The sequence below is a fragment of the Lissotriton helveticus genome, chromosome 4_1 (assembly GCF_964261635.1).
Source record: "Lissotriton helveticus chromosome 4_1, aLisHel1.1, whole genome shotgun sequence".
Lineage (NCBI taxonomy): Eukaryota > Metazoa > Chordata > Amphibia > Caudata > Salamandridae > Lissotriton > Lissotriton helveticus.
The window spans coordinates 833520962-833548321 of NC_136063.1; the positions used below are offsets into that span (position 1 = coordinate 833520962).

A 27360-nucleotide genomic window follows, 5' to 3' on the forward strand; every position below is an offset into this window, starting at 1 on the left:
AAGGAGGCATGGTGGAGAACCCCACCTGGCAAGGTCCTCGCAGAACCGGGAGGATGGGTGGGCGTTAAGGAATCTGCAGCTAGACAGCGTCTCTACCAGATACATTGTTACCGAAGGTAAGTAACTCGTACATCTGATAGAGACATCTAGCCGCAGATTCCTTAACTTGAAATAGATACCACAGCCCCCAAGGTTGAGGCAACAGAAAGTGCCCGAGAGCACTGAGCTGACAACATAGTGACGGACAATGGGGAAAGCTGTGGCAGTGCAGCCAATCAGCAGACCAAGCAGCTCGGAAGAGCAAAAGACAATGCGAGGCAAAGGCACCACAAGAGGAACGGAAGGGCGCAAGACCATACCCGTTTGAATACTGGATGGAATAACTGTACTAAGCTATATCCTAGAACAGAAGGGAGAGTTCATAAGTAAGGAAGGAAGAACTACTCCCAGAGCCCAATGGCGCGCTAAGGCGGACCCAACCAATATCTAGAGGACAACATGAAATGCCATATTCAGAGCCTACCTGGCGGGCCTACGCAAGGGAGGCCGGACAGGCCACAGCCAGAACGCGAAGGGCAAGAGGCATGAACTGATTAACGTCCCAGAAACACAGGCATGAAACATATGATACGCCATTGCAAAACTTAGTGACAAGAAAGTGGCAGGGGAGGACAGCCACACTCTGAAGCACGCCGAGGCGGACCACAACGAGGAACATGCACGTAGCAGACAGCTACAGAGACAAGAAAGTGGCGTAGCTAAGATAAGTACAGGACTGCCCAACAAGGCCATTTGAAGACCAAGGGGAATAACGTACCCAAAGGGAGACAGAGATGCAGGGCGCATCACCCAGGATGACCCTCAGAAAAAGAACCGTCCCGCAGGTACACCACACACAGATTAAGGGTGACACTAAGGAAAAGACACATCCGAAGGGCATGGCCTCCGAGGCACCGAAGGTGCCTATAGCAACTGTGAATAAGAACACACAGAGCTGTGGAGAACCACATCAGATCCCCGGAGCCACCACCTCCGACTGGGAGGATAAAAGCACCACCACAGAAAAGAAGGACTGTTCAGTACATGAACAGGACAGACAGGATCCCCAAGAAGAAGAGTATCCAGAAGGGGAGGCTCACCCCGGGAGCGGACCCCTGGAACCTCTTGCTGCCTACGCAGCATGAAAAGGCACCGAAGTATACTATAAAAAGTACAAAGGAAAACGCTGCTGTGCCGAATGATGGCAAACCTGAGTACAAGGCACCCTATTGCTCCCCGCAAAATGGGGATATAATGAACAAGACCTTGCAGAAGCGAAGATAGGCGGAGGATACCCAGTGGTCCGCAACATGTGGGCATATATAGAAAGGATGAGCCACAAGACCAGCGCAGCAACGGGCGCTGTAGCAGGGACCCGCCTAATGCACCAGTGGCAGGGTGGTAGCCTCGGAAGAAGCGTGTGGAGACACACCGAAAACAGTAGTAACAAGAAAGAAACCTCTAGAAGAGGAGTATGAGACACACACACAAGGCGCAAGCAGGGCGAGACCCACGGAATGTAGGAGGACAGTGCCAGAAGGCACAACACAAAAACCGTTTTGTAAGATAACAACGGCAGGAGACAGGAGGAGCCCAATGGGAACTCAAAGCCTGCCTGGTGCGGAGCAGAGCTACACAATAGCATACAGGTTCCCCACCTGGTGTATATCACGCCCCCAAAGAAAAACAGGGTAACACCTCTTAGGGTAAACCACAGTCAGAGGAACAACATGTGGAACACCACCACAGTTGGCTTACTCTCAGCCAAAAAACGCACAGTCCAACCTGTGGACGCTGAATGAAAGTCGCTTAAAAACAAAGGAGGGGTAACCACCCCAGGATAGGATGACCTGAAACCTGCCAAGTACAAGCCTATGGGGGTGTGCGAGAGGCCGCCAGGAGGCGCTGTACCAATGAATCAGCGTGGGTATTAAACAAAAGGACCACATCAAAAGGCAGGTCAACAAGGCGGCCCCGAATATTCTCCAGGAAGACGCCATCCCGCAACCAAGCATGGCGGCGTAGTGCAACAGGACCGGCCATAGCCCTGCCTAAGGAGTCTGAGGTATCCCGGGCCGACCGGATAGTAAATTCTGCCCGATCACGACCGTCATGGAATAGATGGAGGAGGACAACACGAGCGCGCTCAGAGGTGGAAGAGAGAAGAGACTCGGCAGAGTCCCAGATGGCAGAAGTAGCCCGAGCCAAGACACACACTGTATTGTGGGAGCGAAGAGCTGCGCTAGTGGAGGCGAAAATATTACAACCCCACAACTCCAACCATCTGGACTTCCAGGAGGGAGGAAGCAGCAGCGGAGGCAATGAAGTAAAGGCAGCTTGCAGAACAAGCCCCTGAACGTCTGGATGAACAAACAAGCAGATCGGATCGTTCGGGGCAGGGCGGTGGCGGTGCATGATGGAACAAGCCACCGGATCACCAGACGCCGGCAGAGCCCAGGTCTCCAGAAGGGCATCATAAAGGGAGGCTTCAAAAGGCAGTAGCAGCTCTACATTCCTCGAACCGTGGTGCAGAACATCCAATAGGGGGTCTACAGGCAGGGGAACTGAAGGAGGGTGTATACGCAGAATGCGGGCAGCCATGGAAACAACCCTCATAAATGCCACACCAGCCTCTGTAGCCCTCCGAGGAGGGGACAGTAACTCATCCGTGGGTGAGGGTTGTAAGCTGAGCCACCCACTCCAAGGGGATTGTCCGGTGAATGGAAGATTAGACCGATGTCCAAAGGGGGGAAACCCCATGGACGTATGAGGGTCCTGAAGGGGCTCGTGAGGAGGCAGAGAATCCGCCGGAGCCACAAATTCCAGGGGGAGGGGCAAGAGGCAAGGAAGGATCCGGCATCGATGGACTTCGGGATGACGCCAAACTGCCTCCGGAGAAGAGTCGATGATCCGGCATCGAGGTGGCGCCAGGGCGTTCTAGGTCGGCGCCGACTCGGCCTCATCTGGCGCGGAATCGGCCTCAACCCAAACAGGCTCCGGTTCCGAAGAAAGGAACGGCGCTGGAGCCGGGGAGGCCAGTCTACGGCGCTGGAACGGTGCCACCAGCTCAGCCTCCGAAGAGGCATCCGCCTGCCTGGAGGGCCGAGGGGGACTCTGAGACGGGCAGCGAGTCCCCCAGCAACCCCCTGCGATGTCACAGGGAGCCCCACCGTACTATGTGGCACAGTAGGGGTGCTATGCGCCGAAAAGGGGGACCTAGCCGGGCAGCGCCCTGACGACGCCATACCTCCTGTAGTGTAGTTTCTATATTGCCAATAGGCTCTGCGCATTGGAATAGTGTATCCTGTGGTTTAGACGTAGGAGTGAAGTTGACTAGGTCTCTACCGAATATACTAGACTTAATTGTGTGTGTACCAGCTAGCTCAGAGGTCACTAGAAACTTTCTCGAATGAACAAGAAGGGATTAGTTTCTGACAACCGCATAAACATGACAACTTTGTTTCCCAAGAATAAGAACTATATCTCTAGAGTCGCGGAAACAATAGATAGTTATTTTACTCAGTCAATCGTGCATGCTTAGTTTCACCAGAGGTGCAGAGAAAAAGAGAGACGGGCGTTTTCAATAAAATATTTATTGAACAGTCTTCTTTCTCAAGCATAAGAAATGAACTGCTTCAATTGTAAAACTTGCGGTAAAGTACACAGCGTACAGTACGAAGAGTATTTTAAAATAATAGTGTAAAAGCATGATATGGTTTCTAAGCCATAAAATACATAGAATACGTAAAATACATACAGTGATAAATAATGACTAAAAGTACTCAACTGGTGCTTCTAAAATACGCCTACCCCGGTGTACCTAACCTAGGTCTAGTACAAGGGAAGATGTAAGTGAGGTGTAGCTTAGTTTCAGTATTCTTTTTGCCAAGAATCTATCCAAGAATTCTCTTAGGGTCTAATCAGCTCCGTACCTTGGTTTTAGAATGTAGGAGGTCTGGTATCTCTCCCTCAGTACTCTATTTCCCAGCAACCCGCAAGGGTAGCCTGGAAACACTGGAGCTGGATTTCTCGGCAGGAGAAAGTACAGCGTCTCTCAGTGCGTCAGCTGGAGGGTCGGCTTCCTTAGGCACTTGCTGCAGCAGGGCGCGTCGGGCAAGTAGATAGTCGAACTGCTCCAAACCACTGTGTGTTTGTTTGGACAAGTGTGGGCATATTTATACCTTGAGGGTGCAGAGTTTGACGTAAGATTGGACATAATAACGTCATAAGAAACTTAATTCTCTGAAAACTCCATGATTTCTTGGATAAATTAATATTCATGCAGGGGTAAGTCCCTGACGGCTGAAGGCGGGTTTTTCCAAGAAATCTTCGTAGATTTTCGGAACTAGTGGAAGTAGCCAAGCCGTATTAGGACTACTTGAGTTGTGTCTTAATATGGTTATGATTTCTATGCCTATATAAGGATATGGTATTTTATGCCTATATAAGGGCATGAATCGGGAAAATTACACTAGGGTCCTAAAACGCTATACAACACTCCATCATCCCTAGAGGCAAGGGGGCTCGGTCGGCGCCGGGGGCTAACCCGCCGGCGAGCCCACCGGAGACCCCGCACGCAGTGGAGGGTCCGAGGACGCCTCATGGAGAGGAGGGGACCCAAGAGAGGCCTGCAGGGCCACGGCATAAGCCGTCATCTGCGTCTGAGTCGCCCCCGTGCCAGGAAATGGTGGATAGGAGAGGGCTGACTCTCGGGAGCGCGCATCCGGAGTAGTCTGGGAACTAACGCCTCCTTCAACAGGAGGAAAGTAGGTCAATGACTTCGGTGACAGGCGCCAGGACTTACCGGGAATGGGCAAGCGACACACACGTGAACCAGACGTCAACCGATTCCGCAAACGAAACCCTCCGCCACTGGGACCTGCCGCCGAAGAGGAGGCTAGAGGCCGTGACAACTCCGACCGGGACAGGCGAGCCGAAAGTAGTTTCATCCGGCGCTCTCGCCGGGACTTCAGCTTGAGTTATTGGCAAGCATTGCAGTACGTCGAGTCATGTTGTGTGCGCCCAGACAGCACATGCAGACAAGGTGTGGGTCAGTCGCAGACATTTGCAGCAAACATGAAGCATACGTTTTAAAGCCTGAAGGCATCGCACACTGTTCCAGACACAAAGCGTCAAAAGGGGCCTGAAAACAGGGCAGAGGACCTGCTTACACCGGACCCGCGTTGTACGCGGAAAAGAAGGAAACTGACATCAGCGCACTGGGAGGGACTTATATGACCTCGTGGACGACGTCAGGGCGGGCCATGTGGCGCCGTCCCCGGCGCGCAGAGGTGCTGCTGCAAAAAAATTTTGGATCCAGTCTGACGCCTGAGGGTAATTCTAAGTTAAGGAATCTGTGGCTAGATGATTCTATTAGATAAGTGTTTATAATCAAGACAGTCTAGTAAGGTTTATGAGTTCTACAATGTACATCCTTCATAAGAGGACTTTCCATTGAACAGGGATAACCCATAATAAGATAAACCGTAATGCATGTCCAGAATTGAAAAAACAAAACAAAATAACTCAGTCAGCTACACTGTTTAAATGACAAGTCTCGAAGAAATAACTAACATGGGAACCCAGCTCTCTATATACCAAATGTTCCATTGTATCAAGGATCATTTGTTAGAAACAATTTATTTTCGGATTTTGAATTTGATCATCATTAGCCTGAAACTCTTTACAGGTGACAATGGCAAGCCAGCAACTGCATCACAATGGAGCCCATAAAGACTACTGAACTGAGGCAAGGTCTGACACAAGTTAACAGATTTCAAATTCTACAGATAAGTATTGAGTTGTAGGAGAGTAGGGTCTGCTTCCTATGGTCACCCCCACTTTTTGCTGTGATTCTCTGGTTTTTCGACTTTAGTGTGGCTGTGGGCCTGCTAATCAGACCCACAGCCCAGCTGTTCTCTCTCTAAATTGATACCATGTACTTTAGGTACATACCTGATTGGGTATTGGGTCACCTCGTGAGCCCCTGTATAGTGTACCATAGGTACCCAGGGCATAGTTGCATCCAAGGCCTACCAGGGGCTGCAGCATGTATTATGCCACCCCTGGATGGCCATCCAAACTGACACCACAGGCTGATCACTCAGATTGGGTAAGGTGGTGTAATCACCCCTTCCCTAGATATAGTATATCTACCTTATATATAGACACACAGTAACCTATAAGTCACTCTTATGGCAGGCCTTAACAATCCTGGAGGCAGAGTGCTTGGTTTTATGTGAGAGGGTGCCCTAGAATGAGCTGAGCCCTCTGCAGCTTTCGGAACAATCTCCTTATAGCTGTTCTATGATATAGCCATACCATATACTCTTAAGTGCATTATAATCCTCGCGTTTAATGCGAACTTTGGTTTGGCTTTATCAAAATATGTCGTGTAAGGTGTCAAACACTTTGGATTACTACCCCGCCCCCGCCAATTCTGGCAGCGGGGGTAGCAATCCACCCTTCTAGAGGGAAAAGACATGTATGTTACTGCTTTACCCAGTTAAAGTTAAACAGAGCCTCAGGATCACAAAATGGATGCTGCTGCCAAAGACACAAGTCTGACCTCCTGCAGCTGAGGGAAACTCCAGCAAGGGAGGCCTGGACAATAGGTTTCCTGTCGAGGGAGGTGCTAGCACCTCCCCAGACAGCCTGTAGTGTATTGGGGCAGGGTGGGTTGAATGGAAAGATGCTTTTCCAGACACTGCCTGGGGCACACAAGGTGCTCCATGCATAGCCCGGTTCAAACCAGTTGCTGGGGCACTCCAGCCCCGCTCTGGCACGAAACTGGGCAAAGGGAAAGGGGTGTAACCACCCCCTTCTCAGGTCCACCCATAGGAGGGACCTAGCAGGTAATCCAGCCCCTAAAATCAGTATAAAGATAGGAGCTGTGTCTAGAGACATTAGATTATCCTGGACTGAAACTCTGAAACGAAACTCTTGGACCTTCGACATTCTATACCGACTAGAAGACTGAAGACATCTCCCTTGTGGTCAAGGAGTGACCACCCTGTGCAAACAGGCACCACCAGTAACTTGCCGGTCTGCTTTGTCGATGCTCCTGACGGATCCAGACTCAGGGACTGGACTCTCAGACTTCTCTGACTCCGACCTACATCCACAGCAAGGTTGAGACCCGTGGCGGACATGAGAGACATGGGACCGGACACCCTGGACATCCTGCATCTTGCTAACTGTGCAACTACCGAGGCACCCTCGCAGTTGTGCATTGGGGTACGAGAAGCCCCAGACCCGAGCGTCAATTGCACCAAAGCTCAGCCCTCCACACTCCACGAGTGCCGCGTGGGGCCTGCTCCTGCTTTTCAGTTCGACGCGTCTTCCCGGTTGCTAGCCCGTTCGCTAGTGAGCCCTCCGAAGACGAACCTTTGAATTTACACCGCTGGCCTGGTTGCTCCAGCTTCCCTACAAAGGAGAAGCTTCCCAGACCTTGCTGGTCTGACCTGAAGCCAATCTTCACTTCCTGCGTGGATTGCGTTTGCCAAGGCTTGTTGGGTCCAATCCGGATACCGACAACGCAGTCAACTAGATCCTTCGTGGAACAGCTCGAATCCAGCTCCTGGTAGTCGTCGACACCTCCTGGTCTTTGTGGCTGCAGAGACAATCTTCACCTCTTCACCTGATTGTGTCATGACATCGCCTGGTTCCTTCCTGGTCACTGGCTAGTGACCCAGTGTAGGAGAGTAGGGTCTGCAATCCTATGATCACCCAGATTTTTGCTTTTTGCTGCACTGGTTTACGACTTTCCCTGGCTGTGGGCCTGCTAATCAGACCCACAGCCTAGCTGTTCTCTCTATCCAAATTGTACTCAGGTACTGAATTGGCACTGGGCCCTCTCCAAGTCCCTGTACCCAGGGCTGAGGTGTACCCAGAAGTCTCCCAGGGGCTGAAGCATGTATTATGCCACCCCTGGGCTGACTAACTAAACTGACACAACTGGCTGCACGACAGCTGGGGCAAGGTGGTGTACTCACCCTTTGCTTTAGATATAGTATAACTATATCTAACCCTAAAATGGACACACAGATCTCCTATCAGTCACTCCTATGGCAGGCCTTAACAATCCTGAAGGCAGAGTGCTTGGAATCGTGTGAGATGGTGCTCTGGCATGAGCTGAGCCTGTCTGGGAGGATCACCTGGTCCACCTGAGGAAAGTGTTAGAGGCCCTGCAAAAGGCAGGCCTCACTATCAAGGCCACAAAGTGCCAGATAGGGCAGACACAGGTTGTATACCTGGGCCACCTTGTAGGTGGAGGCCAGGTTCAGCCACTGGAGAGTAAGATACAGGCCATCAAGGACTGGACTCCTCCAATCACCCAGACTCAGGTTCGAGCTTTCTTGGGCCTGACTGGGTACTATAGGAAGTTTGTCAGAAATTATGGGTCCATAGTGACCCCTCTTAATGACCTGACAAGCAAAAAGATGCCAAAGAAAGTTCAGTGGACAGCAAGCTGTCAGAAAGCATTCGATGACCTAAAGCAGGCCATGTGCACAGCACCTATCCTAAAGAGTCCAGATTACTCCAAGCCATTCATTGTCCAAACAGATGCTTCTGAGTTGGGTGTGGGGGCTGTTCTGTCTCAACTGAATTTTGATGGTAATGATCAGCCTATTGCTTTCATTAGTAGGAGGTTGACACCCAGAGAGAAAAATTGGTCAGCTATTGAGAGGGAGGCCTTTGCTGTGGTCTGGGCCCTGAAGAAGCTGAGGGCCTACTTGTTTGGCACTCACTTCACCATTCAGACAGACCATAAGCCCCTCTTGTGGCTAAATCAGATGAAGGGTGAAAACCCCAAACTGCTTAGGTGGTCCATTTCCCTACAGGGGATGGATTTTACAGTGGAGCATAGACCTGGTACTGATCACAGCAATGCTGATGGGCTCTCCAGGTATTTCCACTTAGAGCAAGAAGACTCACCTGGTCAAGGTTAGTTTATTGTCCCAAAGTTTGGGGGGGGGGGTCATGTAGGAGAGTAGGGTCTGCAATCCTATGATCACCCAGATTTTTGCTTTTTGCTGCACTGGTTTACGACTTTCCCTGGCTGTGGGCCTGCTAATCAGACCCACAGCCTAGCTGTTCTCTCTATCCAAATTGTACTCAGGTACTGAATTGGCACTGGGCCCTCTCCAAGTCCCTGTACCCAGGGCTGAGGTGTACCCAGAAGTCTCCCAGGGGCTGAAGCATGTATTATGCCACCCCTGGGCTGACTAACTAAACTGACACAACTGGCTGCACGACAGCTGGGGCAAGGTGGTGTACTCACCCTTTGCTTTAGATATAGTATAACTATATCTAACCCTAAAATGGACACACAGATCTCCTATCAGTCACTCCTATGGCAGGCCTTAACAATCCTGAAGGCAGAGTGCTTGGAATCGTGTGAGATGGTGCTCTGGCATGAGCTGAGCCTGTCTGCGGCTTTCGGGATCCATCCCTTAGCCGTTTCCATGATATCGCATACCATATACTCTTAAGTGCATTATAATCCTCGCGGTTGTATGCCAACTCTGGTATCGCTTTATCAAAACATGTCGAGTAAGGTGTCATACGAATTGGAATACTAACCCCTCGCCAATTCTGGCGACGGGGTTAGCATTCCACCCTTCTAGAGGGACACGACATGTATGTAACCCCTAACCCCGGTTAAAGTCAAACAGAGCCTCAGCTCCACAAAATGGATGCTGCCACCGAGACACAAGTCTGCCCTCCTGCTGCTGGGAGTCCTCCCAGAGCAGGAGATAAGGACAAAGGGTTTCCTGCCAGGGGCGGTGCCAGCACCGTCCCAGACAGGGTTTTGTGTATTGTAGGTAGGCAGGGCTTTAGAGGAAGGTGACTGCACGTGGCACCCCGGTGCTCACTGTGCATAGGCTGGCTGGAACCAGTTCCAGGGTCACTCCAGGCCCTGTGCTGGGGAAAAGCCCGCCAAGGAAGTGGGTGTAACCACCCCCCTCCTAGTCCCACCCCTAGGGCAGGACTTAGTCGCGTGCCAGCCCCTTTTTACAGGATAAAGGTAGGAACTGGCCCCCTTCCAAATCAGATCATCTTTGAATCCTGAAACTACTTTCCACGAAAGGAACTCAAGACTTCTTCCTAAGATTTCTCCCTTGTGACTAAGGAGTAGTCACCCTGCATCCGCAGGCACCATCTTAAGAACACTGCGGTCTGCTGCAAGTCTCTCCTCCGGATCAAGACTGCCCAGCTCGACGAGAACCGGCTTCCCTGGCACCTCTGACCTCTACCTGCATCATCAGTCACGCTGAGATTCGTGGGTGTGACGAGACCTCGAGGGACCGGCCATCTTCAAGACTGCACGACTTCTTTCCAGCAAGCCCGCCGAGTAATTTCCTGGTGAGTGCTTTGGGGTCCGAGAAGCCCCGACCCTGAGCAGCTCCAGCACCGAAGTGCAGCCTCCCAGCATCTCCACGATCTGCGTGGGGCCCTTCTGCTTTTTGCTGCTCACCGCGTTGTTTGGCTACTAGCCCGCTGGCTTGTGGCCTTCTGAACGACGCCCGACGACATTTCTGCTGCTGGTCTGGTTGCTCCAGGCTGGCCCTTGCTCCCTTCCAAAAGAGGAGCCCTCCGGACCCTCCTGGTCCACTCAAGACGCCATTTTGAGTCCACCGCGTGGGCTTGAATTAGCCAAGGCTTGTTGCCCAATCCTGGGTAACTTCGACGTCGACAGCTTCATCCATCGTGGGACAGCTCGCCTCTCCATCCTGGTCGCCGACAACGCCTCCTGGTCCGTGAGATCTGCAGAGCCAGCGTCGCCCACTCACCTAGTCGAGGTGACTTCGCCCGGTGCCATCCTGGTGCCCACTTAATCACTGGCTAGTGATTCAAGAACTTGGTCCCCTCTGCTTTCAGGTTTCTTCTTCCTTGATCCAGGCTTGGATCCAACGAACTTTCCTTCACTGGTCGCCTGCCAGCAACTTCCTTCTTCCAGGCTCCTGGTCCGGCAACGAGATCCCCGACGTCTTTTCAGACCTATGCAGCTGCAGCCCCTGGGCTAGGTAACTTCGGCACTTCGGTGTCCCAGCATAGCCTCACTATCCTAGGGTCAGGATCCACTGTCGTTTTCTTCCTACCAGGTCGGGTTCGCCCGTGAACACTAACTTTGCCTTTACTAGCTTCCATAGACTTTGTCCCGCATCCCGCGTGAGAGTACACACTCTGCACCCGAGTCCCCTAGGCCTCCTAGAAGTAATCTAACGATTCCCTAGTTAAGTCCTAGCGATTCCAAAGCCTATTAGTACTGTACTTACCTGCTAGTAATTTCGCATTCCACTTTTAAAGTATATGGTTTTTCGTGCCCCTCGGGCATTAGTGTATACCGTGCTAACTTAAGTATTTTCGTAAGAGTTTTGTTGTGTGCTTAGCACCCTGTCCTCATAAAGAGTACAGGGTTGTTGTGATTCTAATAAATACATTGTTTATTTTCATAACACTTGTGTGGTGTCCTTTCACTGGGTGTTCACGGGGTAATGTGATGGTAAAACAGCTGGCTTAACACGCCCTCTAGAGTCTTAGCCTTAGACTGCTCGTATCCATGCTACTAGGATAGCTGGTCTATAAGGTTGACTTACAACCAATCATCAATAAGGGTTGTTTGGACTGATATATAGTGATCACTAGAATAGTGAACACTGCACATCAGGCCAACTTCTCACACCCAGACTCTGTCCCCTTGTTAGAATTGGGGGTCTCTGGTTGGCGCAAGTATTGACTTTTGACAAGCAGGGACCCTCTCCTCTAAGTCAGGGCGAAGGATGACCCCTTTAGAATTACCCTTGCTCACCCTCTAAGTGCGAGGCGCGAGCAGCCAAGGCTAATCTTCAGGCGTTATTGGGTTAAGCATTGGTAATCACACACACAGTAAATATATCAATCCCCCCACAAATGGACACCAGGCTGTGATTATGTAAAAATACGTCTTCTTTATGTAAAAATATATCTATGCAGTTAAACATTTATCAGAAGACCAGTATAACGTTTTCAGCTAAGCCACAAGCTTGTAAAATAAGGGCAAGGTCTCTTCTGGATTGTAAGCTGCTTCCTTCTAATCTTGTTCACTTAAAATAGTTCTTTTTGTGGTAGTTCATTTACTCTATTAACCAAAAGGATGGTGTCACAGTTCTTAATATGCAATATTTGGGGCCTCCTGCCCCGTTCCTTGAAGGTACGGCGCTCCCAAGCGCCTCTGTGTGCTTCGTAGCGCTCCTCTACTCTCAGCACTGAAGAAAACCCCGGGCCCTACCAATGCTCACGCCTCTCGCGTGAGCGGACCAACGCGTACAGAAATGACAAAGCTGAAAGGGCAGAAAGGTAGCCCTTGATAGTGCCCAGAGCAGAGCCCTGCTGGGCAAGAGAAAGAAGGAAGAGAAGAACCTCAGAAAGAGGGGCAGAAAGAGGATCCACAGCCTTTGCTGTGCACCATGCCACAAATCTGTTCCACCTGCAGGCGTATACCGACTTTGTGGAGGGACGCCTGGCTGCCAGAATGATGTTACAGACTTCAGGAGGCAAGTCAAATGGCCTCAACTGTCGCCGCTCAATCTCCAAGCATGGAGGTGGAGACTTGACAGGTTCGGGTGGAGGACCGTCCCCTGCTGCTGCGACAGAAGGTCCTCCTGAAGAGGCAGACGAACCGGGGGATCGACTGACAGATTGAGTAGCTCTGGATACCAGTACCTTCGAGCCCAGTCTGGAGCCACAAGGATGACTTGGGCCCGGTCGCACTTGATCTTCTTCAGCACTCTGGGCAGAAGTGGTATAGGCGGAAAGGCGTACAACAGACCGCAACTCCACTCGCGACGAAAAGCGTCTCCGAGCGAGTGCCGCGTTGGAAATTCCAACGCGCAGAACTGATGACATTGCGCGTTCTCTTCGGTGGCGAATAGATCTAACCAAGGCTCTCCCCATCGCTGAAAGAGGCCTTGTGCCACGTCCGAGTTCAGACGCCATTCGTGATCCATCATGCACCGACGGCTGAGCTCGTCCGCCCTGGCGTTCAGAGAACCTGCCAGGTGTTGAGCCACCAGGGTCACGCCCTGGCGTTCCAGCCATTGCCAAAGGCGAAGAGCCTCTTGACAAAGGATCCACGACCCCACCCCGCCATGTTTGTTGCAGTACCACATGGCGGTGGTGTTGTCCGTGAACACCTGCACTACACTCCCCCGGACAGAGGGGAGGAATGCCTTCAGTGCCAGACGAATCGCCCTGAGCTCCAACAGGTTGATGTGGAGCCGGGTCTCCGCCGGAGACCAGAGGCCTCTGATCTCCGCCTCTCCCAAGTGGCCTCCCCAGCCCTGGAGGGACGCGTCCGTCACAACTACGTGCTCCGGTTGGGGAAGGGAGAGGGATCTGCCGCTGACCCAATCGCGGTCCGTAAGCCACCACTGCAGCTGTCTCGCAGTGCCCTCCGAGATCAGGACGTGGTCGGATAGGTTGCCCTGATGCTGGGCCCACTGAAACTTCAGGTCCCACTGCAGAGCCCGCATCCGCCACCTGGCGTGATGCACCAGTAGGATGCAGGAGGCCATCAGCCCCAGAAGCCGCAGCGTCAACCTGACCGAAACCCGGGATAACGGCTGAAAGACGGAAATCAGAGCCTGAACATCCCGGACCTGCTGTTCGGGCGGATAAACCCGAAACCGCGCCGAGTCCAGAACCGCTCCGATGAAGAGGAGCTTCTAAAAGGGGCACAGGTGTGACTTCGGCACATTGATGGAGAACCCCAGCTGGTGCAGGAGGTCCGCCGTCGTCTGGAGGTGGCTGACGACTGTCTGGGGCGAGCCCGCCTTCAACAGCCAGTCGTCGAGGTAGGGGAAGACTGAAACCCCTAACCTGCGCAGATGAGCTGCGACCACCGCCATCACCTTTGTGAACACCCGTGGGGCGCTGGTAAGGCCGAAGGGGAGCACGGTAAATTAAAAGTGCTCGTGGCCCACCATGAACCGCAGGTAGCGCCGGTGGGCAGGCAGGACGGGGCTATGAAAGTAAGCGTCCTGCAAGTCCAACGCAATCATCCAGTCTCCTGGGTCCAGGGCACCCAGAACCTGAGCCAGCGTCAGCATTTTGAACTTCTCCTTCCGGAGGAAGCCGTTGACGTTCCTTAGGTCCAAGATAGGGCGTAGGCCCCCTTTGCCCTTCTTGGGTACCAGAAAGTAGTGGGAGTAGCAACCACACCCTACTTCTGGCCCAGGAACGCGCTCGATGGCCCCCTTGGCCAAGAGGGCCGTAACTTCCTCCTGCAGAAGTCGCAAATGATCCCCCGATACACGGTGGTTCTGCGGTGGCATGGCTGGAGGAGTCGCCTCGAAGGGGAGGGAGTAGCCCCTTCGGACGATTTGCAGCACCCACCTGTCCGATGTGACAGTGCCCCAGTGGAGGTGGTGATGGCGAACCCTGCCCCCCAGTGGCGTCACATGGGCCTGAAAGCACAGACTAGGAGGGTTTTGAGGCGGATGCTGCGGGGGAAGGTGTGGACTGACCTCGCCGCTGCCCCCGACCGCCCGGACGGCGGTTCCCACGGCCGCCACCGCGTTGGGTATTGCCCTGCGGTGCGTGGCTGGCGGCGCGTGTGGGCGCACCCCTTCCGTGGCCACGAAAGGAGTGAAAGGCAGCCGATTGCTGGCGCTGGCCCGAGAGGCCCAAGGACTTGGCCGTAGCCCTGGAGTCCTTAAAGCGCTCAAGCGCATGGTCTGCCTTGTCGCCAAAGAGGCGACGGCCATCGAACGGCATGTCCATGAGCGTGCTCTTAACATCTGCCGAGAAGTTGGCGGACCTCAGCCAGGCGTGGCGTCTGACCGCCACCGTCGTTGCCATCGCTCTACCCAGCGAGTCAGTGGTATCCAGCCCACACCGGATGGAATACTTGGCTGCATCCCGGCCCTCCACAAGGGCTTGGCCGAGTTTGGCCCGTACCTCAAACGGACACTCTGGCAGCACCTCCGTGACCTTATCCCACACAGAGTGGGTGTAACGTCCCAAGAGGCAGGCGGTGTTGGAAGACCGCAGTCCTAGACTAAGGGATGAGAAGATCTTCTTCCCATACTGGTCATACCTCTTGGATTCCCGTTCCGGCGGGGCCGACGGGAATGCGGTCTGGGAATTGGAGGCCTGGATGACCAGGTTCTCGGGGGTAGGGTGGGAGGACAGGAAACATGGGTCGCCCGGGGCTGGGCGGTGGCGTCTGGCCACGTTCCTATCTACGGGCGAACCCGTAGCGGGCTTGGAACAAGTGCCCGGAAGAACGTCGGTCAAGGCCTCATTAAAGGGCAGCAGAGGCTCGGCCGAGCTTGACTGCGGTTTAAGGACCTCAGTGAGGAGGTTAGTCCTCACGGCCGCGACGGGGAGCTCAAGGCCCAAGGCCTTGGCAGCCCTCATCACCACCACACTATATGTTGCCCCCTCCTCCGAAGCCATGGTAGGAGGGGAGACAAACCCAGTGTCTGGAGAGGTGTCTAGGCCACTGGCCTCCCCAAGGTCTCCTGTCCAGTCCTCCTGAGACTGACACTCCCTGGTCAGAGGGTCCTCAGACCCCTCCCAGTCCTCTTCATCACCCATCTCCTGAAATTCAGGGGTTTCAACCAATGGGGCCTGTTCATAAAAGTGAAATTCACCAAACGGCGTCTGGAGCGGCGCCCAACGGGGCCGTTCCGACGGTTGAACAGCAACGAAGGTAGGACCGGGGCCGGCGCCGCCCGAGGACGGCGCCGGAGGCGACACCTGAGGGTCCGACACCGGGGAGGTCGTCAGATCCACCGGCGACGATCCCGAACCCGAAGGAGGACCAGCGGCGTCGGGCCCGAAGGCGCCGGCGGCGTCGGAACAACTGGACCCCTCGGCCCCGGGCCCGAAGGCGCCGGCGGGATAATGGGGGCCTGCGGCGCCGGGCCCGAAGGCGTCGGGGCCAGAGCCGCCGACCGGCTAGGGCCCCCAGACGGGTCCGCTGGGCCCGAAGGCGCCGCGGAACCCGTCGGAGGAGAGAGTTTCCTCATGGCCATGAGGAAGCGCTCGATCTCCTCCGGCGTCGTGTTCAGCCCAGGGACCGGAGGGTGTGGAGCTGCACACGGCGCCCGCGACTCCTACGGAGCCGCGTGGGTGGTGTCACCCGAACCCCCGGCCGGTTCGCGCAAGCGTCGGGGGGAGTCCGAGGAGCGATGACGCCGCTTGGACTTCTTGTGCCTCTTACCGGACGACGACTTCGACCCGGAGGAGTGCGGCCTACTCTCGGAGCTGTGGTGGCTCCGAGCCCGCGACCTGTCCCTCGACCTCCCATGGGATCGGGACCTCTCACGGCGCGGGGCCGACTGCCGGAGCTCGAGGCGCCTACGGGACCGCTCCCGCCTGGCCTTCGAGGAGAGGGCCCGGCAGTCAGAGCAGGCATTGTCGTCGTGGTCGACGCCCAAACAGGGCAAACAGACGCGGTGAGAATCCGTGACCGACATCAGACGGTCGCAATCGTCTCAGTGCTTGAAGCCGGGCATCCCTACGGCACCGTTCGGAGTCGAGAGACTTCGAAAAGCAAACAAAAAGGATCAAAAAAGGTTAGTCAAAAATGACTAGGGTTACTGCTTTTTCCAGATCTGCGCTTGCTGGCGCGGAAAAAAGAAGAACTGACGTCAGCACGCGGAGGCGGCGTCTAAGTACTCCGACGACGTCATCACGGCGCCCACGACGCCGACAACGGAGCCGCAGAAGACGCCTACCGACGCGCAAGGGTACTGCTACGCAAAAATTTCCGGATCCAGTCTGACGCCTGGGGATATTCTAAGGTAAGGAATCTAATACAAACGTGTCTCTTTCAGATATTATTCTTACATCAAGCTGCAGTTCCACAAGTTGTTACTAGATGTCCCTCACGAATCAAATGCAAAACCATTGAAACCCTTTCATCAAGCATTTGCATTTGACTCGTGAGGGGCATCTAGTAACCACCAGTTGAACTGCAGCTCTTTGTAGAATTCTTTTGATATTGTACACTATATAATATTCACTGCCCACTGCTAATCTCATCCCATAATGCTTTGCAGGGCCTTTGGTTGGGAATGTTTTTTTGCCAATAACTGTGTTTGGGTTTGTCCTAAGAGGATGGGACCACAACTAAATCGTTCAATAAGATGTGCTTTTTTGTTTTCAAGGCATCTGTTTGATACTCTCCCTAGGTCAGGGAGGATCCCAAAATTATCACATCTCCCACTGCTTGCTAATTTTTCAGTTTCAACATTGTGAAAGTACTATATGCACTTTAGCATATAAAGATAGAAATACTTATTTTATCATATTTGGTCATGTACAGGAAGCTTTTTGAAATTATTTTGCCATTTTTGCACAGTACAGACAACTACACAGTGTCATCAGCTACTACGTGAAGTTTAAAGTATACTACGTGAAGCTACGTGTAGTGCTGCTACGCAAACTACGCCCAGGTTATTTATTATGGTATTGTACTAAAATCTTTATTTGTATATACATGCACTTTGGTCTAGTTATTAAAGAAGAGATTGTTTAAGAAGACAGAAAACAATATGTGTGCTATAGACATTCTTACCATGTGAGCAGTGACATCTGTATTCTTAAAACTGACTTTCAGCGTTTTACATTCCCCAACAGGAGTAGGTGGAAACTTATATAGGTTAATTGGAGTGTATACACCTCTAGTTACAAATTCATCCGACCTAAAAAATGAATAAAAAAATGTATTAGCTTAAAATTCTCTTCATGTAAAGTGTGTTGAACAAAATGAGCGTTCTAGTAGTTGTTACTGCTTGTTGACACACTGAACTGAAATTTTATTAAAGCTCTCTTAATTGTGTTCCAAAAGCAGACAAAGTCAAGCTCCCTGTGTAACACTTTCTGCAGTGCGTTGTATTGATGAAATCAATCACTACTGCATCTAGGAACAAGGTAGAGGGGACAAATGTAAGAAAATCCTACCTTAGGGCCCCAACCGTTTTTTTAGAATACATAGTATGATAAGGGGAAAAGAGTGTATGACGATAGGAAGATAGACAAAGGGAAAAGTGCTCCCTCAAGAAGGGATCATAAAGTGCAGACAGGTGCAAGTAAAACTATCTCAGAGGATACCAAAAGGTACCTTTATTCTCGGTTCCCCTCAATAGGATTAAAATACACTCTTGTTCACTTATCACACTATATATTCTAAAAAAATCTTTTGCGATCCGTCCAGAGTGTTGGTCTCCGCCTGAACGACTGATGACGCCCTATGATGAAGCATGACACTGAAGTGTGTGAGGGCAATATTAAGAAAATAAATATTTTTCCTTTTTTAATTTGTCCCCTTTCTTTAAGCAGTATTAGTAGATCGTGAGAAGTGGGAGCAAGAATAGAACTCTTGGTTTTGCTCTTTAATTGCTCTTCTGTTCTTAGTCCTTTTCTCTTTGGTGAGTTATAAGCATCTAAAGAGACGCAGGAGTCAGAGACTGTGTGTGGAAAGTGAAAACAGAGTAACTTCTGAAATGTGGCAGCTTTTCTTTAAAGCTGATTTTGGACTGCATATCAGGCAATTTGATCACGCTGGAGGAATAATCTTTTTTTTTTACTTCAATAATGCTTTTTCTGGTAGATACTCCATCTAACCATTGATTCCTCACCTTAGAATACTGCCCAGGCACCAGAATGGACATGGAAACTTTCTAAGCAGTGCTCTTGTACACTGCTAGGAAGAGACTGTGCAGCTCTGAACCATCCCTGATGTGATGGAGTGGAGCATATAAGGACCAACTTTGATTACTAACATAACTTTCTTGCTCGACCCATTCCATACCCTCAAACTAGGAGGGTTAAACAATTGCGGATAGCAGTGTGCCAATTACTCACTCGCAACCTCTTAGGTGTGAAAACGGACACTCCACAAAATGGGGAGAAGGAAGGGCTGTGAGGAATTTGAAATTAAATGGAGGATCCACCAGGAAGAATGATACCGAAGATAAGTAACTAGTTGTTCTGAAGGATGTTTTTAAAGACAGATTTTTCACTTTAGAAACCATACCTAAGCAGTATTTCACCTGAGGTGGAGGATCTGTGGAGTAGACTTACCAAAAAGTGAAATATTTTTCCAGCGGACCTGGTTGGCAAAGCAGCAGTGCATCTTCAACACATACACTGGCCCACACATCACAGCCTGGCACATACTAAGGACAGGAACTCTGTTTCTTGGTCAGTGCATAGCAGATTTTAATACATAAATCTATGCACCTTGACAGCTGTAGGAAAGTGAGTTTCTGTTGCAGTATTTATTTATTTCAATTTATATAGCGCATTATCACCCCAGGGTCTCTAAGCGCTTGTACAAAAAGAAACCAACTCTACAGAAAACAAGTAGCAAACTTACAGCACACCCCATGCTTCCCGAAAAAGTATGGTTTTAACCATTCGGCGGAATGGCAGTAGATTTGACTCCTTACGGAGATTGGTTGGTAGCTTGTTCCATGCTACAGGAAGTAAAGTGGAGAAAGCAACCCCCACACTTTTTGCCAGACTACTGATGCGCTTTGCCTTGATGTGCCCTGGGTCCCTGCCAATCAGGTTCCCAGGCCCTGTGTTCTTCCCCAAAACTAACCCAATTGGCATCTCTGGCCACAGGTCAACACCTGGTAAATGGTACCACAGGTACCCAAGGCACTGTGACCAGGGAAAACCTCTAAGGGCTGCAGCACTTATTATGCCACCCTAGAGGTCCTGTACCTTTACACACACACACTGCCTTTGCAGGCTGCGTATTTTGGTGCAGAACAAAGTGAAGAGTCGACATGGCACACATCCCTGTGTGCCATGCCTACAAACCACTGCCCTGGCATAGATCAGTCACCCCTCTAGCTGGGTGCCCTATACCACAGGCAAGGGTACAGGTGCATGAGCCCTGTACACCTAGAGTGTCTGAGTCCATTCTTAGACACTGTAGGTGCAGTGCTGCCATTAGGAATATATGGTGCTGGGAGCTTGTCATTACGAACTCCACAGCACCATAATGGCTACACTGAAAACTGAAAAGTTTGTTGTCAAACTTCTCAGCACATTAAACCCACACTGATGGGTGTAATGCACACAGAGGGCATCTTAAAGATTCCCCCTGAAAAACGACCAACCTCTAATGGGTTCCCCGACTGGTACACACTAGCCTGCCACCACAAGACATGTTTCTGGACCCCTAGGGTGGGAGCCTTTGCTCCCTGAGCCCAGAAACAAAACCTTTCCTGGGCAGAGGTGTTCACACTTCCCACAGGCCAGGAAGAGCCATCTGTGGCATGGGCGATTCAAAGGCCTGGCAGGCTTTGTAATGTGATCCACAGCCTCTTCTGCTATCAGGAGCAGGCCGCTTTTCTGGCTCCCCTTCTTTTAGGTGGGAAGACAGGCGGGAAAAACTAGCCAGCCCAGAAGGTGTGCCCACCTCTGCCAACTCCACCCCTCAGGTGGCGGAGGCGAGGTGAAGCCCAATCTTCAGTGCCCGCCATCACTCTCCCACGTGGGTTGAGCACACCCAGGGTGTAGTCACCCTAAGGTCAGTAGCCAGTTGGCTACTAACCTCGAGACCCCTAAAACGCCCCCCTAAAGTACAAGTAACTACTTGTGTAACGAAATATCTGTAAGAGAAATTAGCTAGTGATAGATTCCTTACCTTAGAATATTCCCAGGCGTCAGACTGGATCCGGAAAGTTTTGTTTAGCAGTACCCCTGCGTGTCAGTAGGTGGCGTCCTGCGGCTCGGCGTCCGTCACTGGCGTTGTAACCGCCAAGATGACGTCACAGGGACTACTTAGGCACCACCCATGCGCTGACATCAGTTCTGTACACGACTTTCCGCACCAGGAACGCAGAGCATTGCAAGACACTGACCATTGGTGCATAAAAACTAGGGCCCTAAAAAGGGATGACCTTAACCCTAGTAATCAGTTCGCAGTACAGGGAGGATGGGTGGGGCGGTAAGGAATCTATCACTAACTAATGTCTCTTACAGATATATTGTTACACAAGTAGTAACTTGTGCATCTGAATGAGACACGTTAGTGATAGATTCCTTACCTTAGAATAGAAACCCCAACACCACCAACCCCGGTGGAGGGTCTGCAAACAAAATCACACCAGGAAGTCCCTGAGAACAGAACCGCCAAAGAAGCCGTCTCTCCGGACTTGACTGTCAAGGCAGTAGTGCTTGGGAAATGTGTGCAGCGAGGCCCACGTGGCTGCCTGACAAATGTCCTGCAAGGGAACTCCGTGTCCCAAGGCAGTAGTGGCTGCAGTTGCCATGGTCGAATGGGCACGCAGTCCCACAGGAGGCTCCTTCTGGGCCAAGGAGTAACATGCTTTGATGCACCGAACGGCTCACATGGAAAAGGTTCGTTTGTATACAGCCCGACCTTTTTTGGCGCCCACGTAGCCAACAAAGAGCTGATCATCCACCCGGAACTGTTGGGTACGCTGCAGATAGAATGAGAGCACACGTTTTGGGTCCAGATGGTGGAGCCTCTCCTCTTCTCTAGAAGGATGCGGAGGCGGAAAGAAGGTGGGCAAAGTGATGGTCTCCCCGATGTGGAAGGGCGTGACAACCTTTGGCAAGAAAGAAGGACGGGTCCTTAGAACCACCTTGTCCGGATGAATTGAAAGGAGGTTTGGAAGAAAGAGCCTGGAGCTCACTCACTCTTCTGGCAGAGGTTATAGCTACCAGGAAAGCCGTCTTTATGGTGAGAAAACGTAAGGGACAGTTATGAAGGGGCTCAAAGGGAGAACACATCAGGTAAGTCAAGACAAGATTCAAGTCCCACTGAGGCAGTATGAAAGGCACAGGAGGAAACGTGTGTGTAATGCCTTTGAGGAAACGGTTAACTAATGAGGGACTTAAAAAGAGAAGGCTGATCAGGAAGCCTCAGAAAGGCGGAGATGGCAGAAAGATAACCTTTGATAGTGCCCGGAGCACTATCAAAGGTCTGGGCCAAGGACAGAAGAACCTCAGATAGAAGGGCAGAAAGGGGATCCACAGCCTTTGCTGTGCACCATGCCACAAATTTGTTCCATCGGCAGGCATATACCGTTTTAGTGGAGGGACGCCTGGCTGCCAGAGGAACATTAGAGACTTCGGGAGGAAGGTCGAAAGCCGTCAACTGTCGCTGCTCAATCTCCACGCATGGAGGTGGAGGCTGGACATGTTCGGGTGAATGACTGTCCCCTGCCGCTGCGACAGAAGATCCTCCCGAAGAGGCAGACGGATCGGGGGATCGATGCTCATACTCGTAGCTCGGGATACCATACTCTTCAAGCCCAGTCCGGAGCCACAAGAATGACTTGGGCCCAGTCAGGTCTGATCTTCTTCAGCACTCTGGGCAGAAGTAGTATACGCGTAAAAGCGTACAACAGGCCGAAGCTCCACTCGAGACGAAAAGAGTTGCCGAGCTAGTGCCGCCTTGGAAATTCCAATGCGTAGAACTGATGACATTGCGTGTTCTCTTCGGAGGCGAATACATCTACCCAGGGCTCTCCCCACTGCAGAAAGAGACCGTGCACCACGTCCGAGTTCAGTTGTCATTCGTGATCCATCCTGCACCGGCGGCTGAGTTTGTCCACCCTGGCGTTCAGAGAACCTGCCAGGTGGTGTACCACAAAGGTAATGCCTTGTTGTTCCAGCCGTGTCCAGAGGCGCAGAGCCTCCTGACATAGGGTTCACGACCCCACCCGCCCCGTTTGTTGCAATACCACATGGCGGTGGTGTTGTCCGTGAACACCTGCACCACACCTCCCCGCACAGAGGGAAGGAATGCCTTCAGTGCAAGCCGGACCGCCCGCAACTCCAGAAGGTTGATATGGAGCCGGGACTCCGCCGGAAACCAGAGGCCTCTGATCTCCGTCTCTCCCAAGCGGCCTCCCATCACAGGATAGCCGCATCCGTCACTACTGTGTGCTCCGGTTGGGGAAGGGAGAGGGATCTGCTATTGACCCAATCGAAATTCGTGAGCCACCACTGCAAGTGTCGTGCAGTGCCCTTTGAGATCCGGACATGTTCGGACATGTTGCCCTGATGCTCTGCCACTGGAACTTCAAGTCCCACTGCAGAGCCCATATATGCCATCTGGCATGTTGCTCTAGCAGGATGCAGGAGGCCATCAAGCCAAGGAGCCGGAGGGTCATCCTGACTAGAAACCGGGACAGAGGCTGAAAGATCGGAATCGTAGCCTGACTATCCCAGACTCGCTGCTCGGGAGGATAAACCCGAAACTGCGTTGAATCCAGAACTGCTCCGATGAAGGGGAGCTTCTGAGAGGGACTCAGGTGCGACTTCGGCACGTTGATGGAGAACCACAGCAGATGCAGGAGGTCGGCCGTAGTCTGAAGGTGGGTGACGACTGCATGGGGCGAGCCCGCCTTCAACAACCAGTCGTCGAGACTGACACCCCGGACCTGCGCAGATGAGCTCCGACCACTCCATCGCTTTTGTGAACACCCGAGGGGCGCTGGTAAGGCTAAAGGGGAGCACGGTAAACTGAAAATGCTCCTGGACTACCGTGAACCGCAAGTAACGCCGGTGGGCCGGCAGGACGGGGATGTGAAAATAAGCGTCCTGCAAGTCCCTGTCCCCCTCGTCCACCTCCAAGGAGCGATGTGGGGACGTCGGAGAGCGAACTTGCTTCTTCAACTTCTTTTTATGGCGTCGCTTACCGGAATCCGAAGGAGAAGACTTGGATCCCGAGGAGCAAGCGTCTCCGGTCCCACGAGCGGTCCCAGGAACGGCCCCTAGAGACCCGGAGCGGCGATGTGACGAATGCTGGACCTTCAGTAATTTCCGGCTCCGCTACTGCAAAGCCTTGGGGGCCATGGCTCGACAGTCCCGGGAGTCGTGATCGGTCTCCAGGTAGTAGAGGCAAACAACGTGGGGGTCCGCTACCGACCTATTACGGCGATAGGCCCCAAAAGACAAAGCCAGGCATCCCTACATGCACCAGGAGAAAAAATGGGGGAGACAAAAGTCTCAATATAGCAGTCAAAGAGTGACTAAGGTACATGCTCAATCCGGATCTGTGCTTGCTAGCGCTGAAAAAGAAAGAACTGAAAACAGCGCGCATGGGTGGCGCCTAAGTAGTCCCCGTGACGTCACCTCGGTCCGTGAAGGACGCGGAGCCGCAGAACGCCACTGTGAGAAGTTGGCCTGGTATATGATGTTCACTATTCTAGTGATCACCTTGCACCAGTCCAAACAACCCTTATGGTGATGGTTGTAAGTCAACCTTATAGACCAGCTATCCTAGTGGTAGCGTGGACAGAACAGTCTTAGGCTAAAAGACTCTTGAGGGCGTGTAAAGCCAGCTGTTTTACCATATGTAACCCCTTGAATATCAAATGAAAGGACACCACACAGGATATATATAAAATATATATGTATTTATTTACTAACACACTCCTCTGAACTCTTTATGAGATCAGAGGCCAAAGCACATAACAAGATACTTAGTCAGAATACGTTAAGTTGCACAATTTACGGTTAGGCCATAGGGGCGAAGCAAACCATATATTAAGAAAGTGGTATAAGTACCGTGTCACGAGAAAAGGAAAGGCCTAGGGCATCGCTGGGGCTACACCATCTGAACAATAGTTTGGAAGTAGGAGGCCCACAGGCGGCGCGTGCAGTGCCTTTACACACACGCGTGAGTCAATGCAAAGTCAATGGGAACTTAGAAGTTAGGTTTAGAAGGATTTAGGACACTTCCGGTTTAGCTAGAAGGAAACAACTAAACACCTAGACACTTGGATAGTCAATACCCTTGGGAGCACCGAAGTACTCGCGTTACCTCACCCACGGACGGCGGGTGCATAGGTGTGAAGATGTGTCGGGTTTCGTCGTTAAATCCTATGGAGCCTTGAAGAAAGATGCTGCAGGCGACCAGGAGGAAGATGTCCGGGTGGATCCAAGGGTAAATCGAAGATGTAGAGGACCTGAAAGCAGAGGGGACAGAGTCTGGGTCACTAGCCAGTGATCGGGTGGAACCAGACGACGTCGAGGAGCAATCAGGTGCTGTCTTGAAGCTTGTCTTTGCAGCCATGTGGACGAGGAGGCGTCGACGACGACCAGGTGCTGGAGACGAGCTGTCCCACGAAGGTTCTCGCAGATGGAGGGGTCGACTTCCGGATTGGAGTCAACAAGCCTTGGTAAAGGCAACCCACGCAGGATACAACAAAGGCTTCTGGTGCAGACCAGCAAGGCTGGGGTGCTTCACCTTCGCAGGGAAGCGAGGGCCAGTCTGGAGCAACCAGACAAGCGAGGTGGTTCAAAAGGATTGTCGTCACGGAGGCTACTAGCTAACGGGCCAGCAACCGGACACCGCGTCGAGCAGAACAAAAGCAGAAGGGCCCCACGCAGAACTCGTGGAGTGTGGGGGGCTGATCTTCGTCGCAGATGGAGCTCGGGATCGGTGCTTCTCAAGCCCCAGTGCACAGCTTCGAGAGTACCTCAGGAGCTGCACAGGTAGCAAGTTGCAGGCTTTTCAAGATGTCCGGTCCCACGTGTTTCGTCGCCTCCACGGATCTCAGCTATGCTGCAGTCGTGAAGAGAGGGTCAGAGAGGACTGGAAGTCTGGGTCTTGTCAGGCTCTGTGCTCGGGTTCCGGCGGGAACGTCGACAAAGCAAGCCGTTGATTTGCTGGATGGTGCCTGGTTGCCCAGGGTGGTCACTCCTTGGCCACAAGGGAGATTCTTCAGTCTTCAGCTTCAGCAGAATGTCGAAGGTCCAGAGTTTCGTGTCAAGTTTCGATTCAGGATTAATCTAAAGTCTCAGGACTCGGCTACCACCTTTATACAACTAAAAGGGGCTGGATTACTTTCTAGGTCCGTCCTATGGGTGTGTCCAGGAAGGGAGGTAGTTACACCCCCTTTCCTTTGTCCAGTTTGGCGCCAGAGCTGGGGCTGGAGTGCCCCAGCAACCGGTTTGAACCGGGGTATGCATGGAGCACCTAGGGTGCTCCAGGCAGTGTCTCAATCTATTCAGCCCTCACTGTCCCAATACACAAAGTCCTGTCTGGGTTGGTGCTCGCACATCTCCAGGCAGGAAACCTATTGTCCAAACCTCTGTGACTGGAAGGACTCCCAGCAGCAGGAGGTCAGACTTGTGTCGGTGGCAGCAGCGTCCATTTTGTGACGCTGGGGCTCTGGTTACTTTTAACCGGGATAGTCAGCAACAACATGTCTTCTCCCTCTAGAAGGGTGGAATGCTACCCCCGTCGCCAGAATTGGCGAGGGGGTAGTATTCCAAAGTGTATGACACCTTACACAACATGTTTTGATAAAGCCAAACCAGAGTTAGCATTTAACCGCAAGGTTCATAATGCACTTAAGAGTATATGGTATAGCAATATCATAGAACAGCTATAAGGACATGGTTCCGAAAGCTGCAGATAGGCTCAGCTCATGCTAGAGCACCATCTCACACACAACCAAGCACTCTGCCTCCAGGATTGTTAAGGCCTGCCATAGGAGTGACTTATAGGTTACTATGTGTCTATATGGAAGTAGGTATAGGAATACCATACCTAAGCAAGGGGTGATTACACGACCTTGCCCCAGCTGAGTGATCAGCCAGTTGTGTCTATTTGAGTGGCCAGTCAGGGGTGGCATAATACATGCTGCAGCCCCTGGTAGGCCTTGGTTACACCTATGCCCTGAGTTCCTAGGGTACACTTCTACAGGGGCTGACAAGGTGAACCAATTCCCAATTGTGTATGCACCTAGAGTACATGGTGTAAATTTAGAGAGAGTGCATCTGGGCTGTGGGTCTGATTAGCAGGCCCACAGCCACATCTAAGTCGAAAACCAGTAAAGCAAAGCACAAAGTGGGGGTGACCGTAGGAAGCAGACCCTACTCTCTTACACCCTGAAAGGGGATGACCTTAACCCTAGACATCGGTTCGCAGAACGGGGAGGATGGGTGGGGCGGTAAGGAATCTAATACTAACTACTGTTTCTTACAGATATATCGTTACCGAAAGTAAGTAACTTGTGCATCTGAAAGAAACAGGTTAGTATTAGATTCCTTAACTTAGAATAGATACCCCAGCAATACCAACCCCAGTGGTGGGTCTGCGAACCAATGATCACACCAGAAAGTCCTGGAGAACGGAACGGCCGAAAAAGCCATCTCTCCAGACTTGGCTGTCCAGGCAGTAGTGTCTTGCGAACGTGTGTAGCGAGGCCCACGTAGCTGCCTGACAGATGTCCTGCAAGTGGACTCCACGACGCAGGGCAGTGGTAGCCGCCGTGGCCCGAGTGGAATGGGCCCTCAGCCCAACAGGAGGCTCCTTCCGCG

General features: G+C 52.1%; 1 protein-coding gene across 2 annotated transcripts in view; it reads right to left on the minus strand.

Moving 5' to 3' along the window:
• The window catches only part of CEP192 (centrosomal protein 192), a 2224848-nt gene that overhangs the window by 127445 nt on the left and 2070043 nt on the right, over positions 1 to 27360 (minus strand). For both annotated transcript variants that reach the window (XM_078687485.1, XM_078687486.1), the window contains exon 44: positions 17612 to 17738. In XM_078687485.1, the coding sequence (XP_078543611.1) occupies positions 17612 to 17738 (127 nt within the window). The remainder of the gene's footprint in view (positions 1 to 17611; positions 17739 to 27360) is intronic.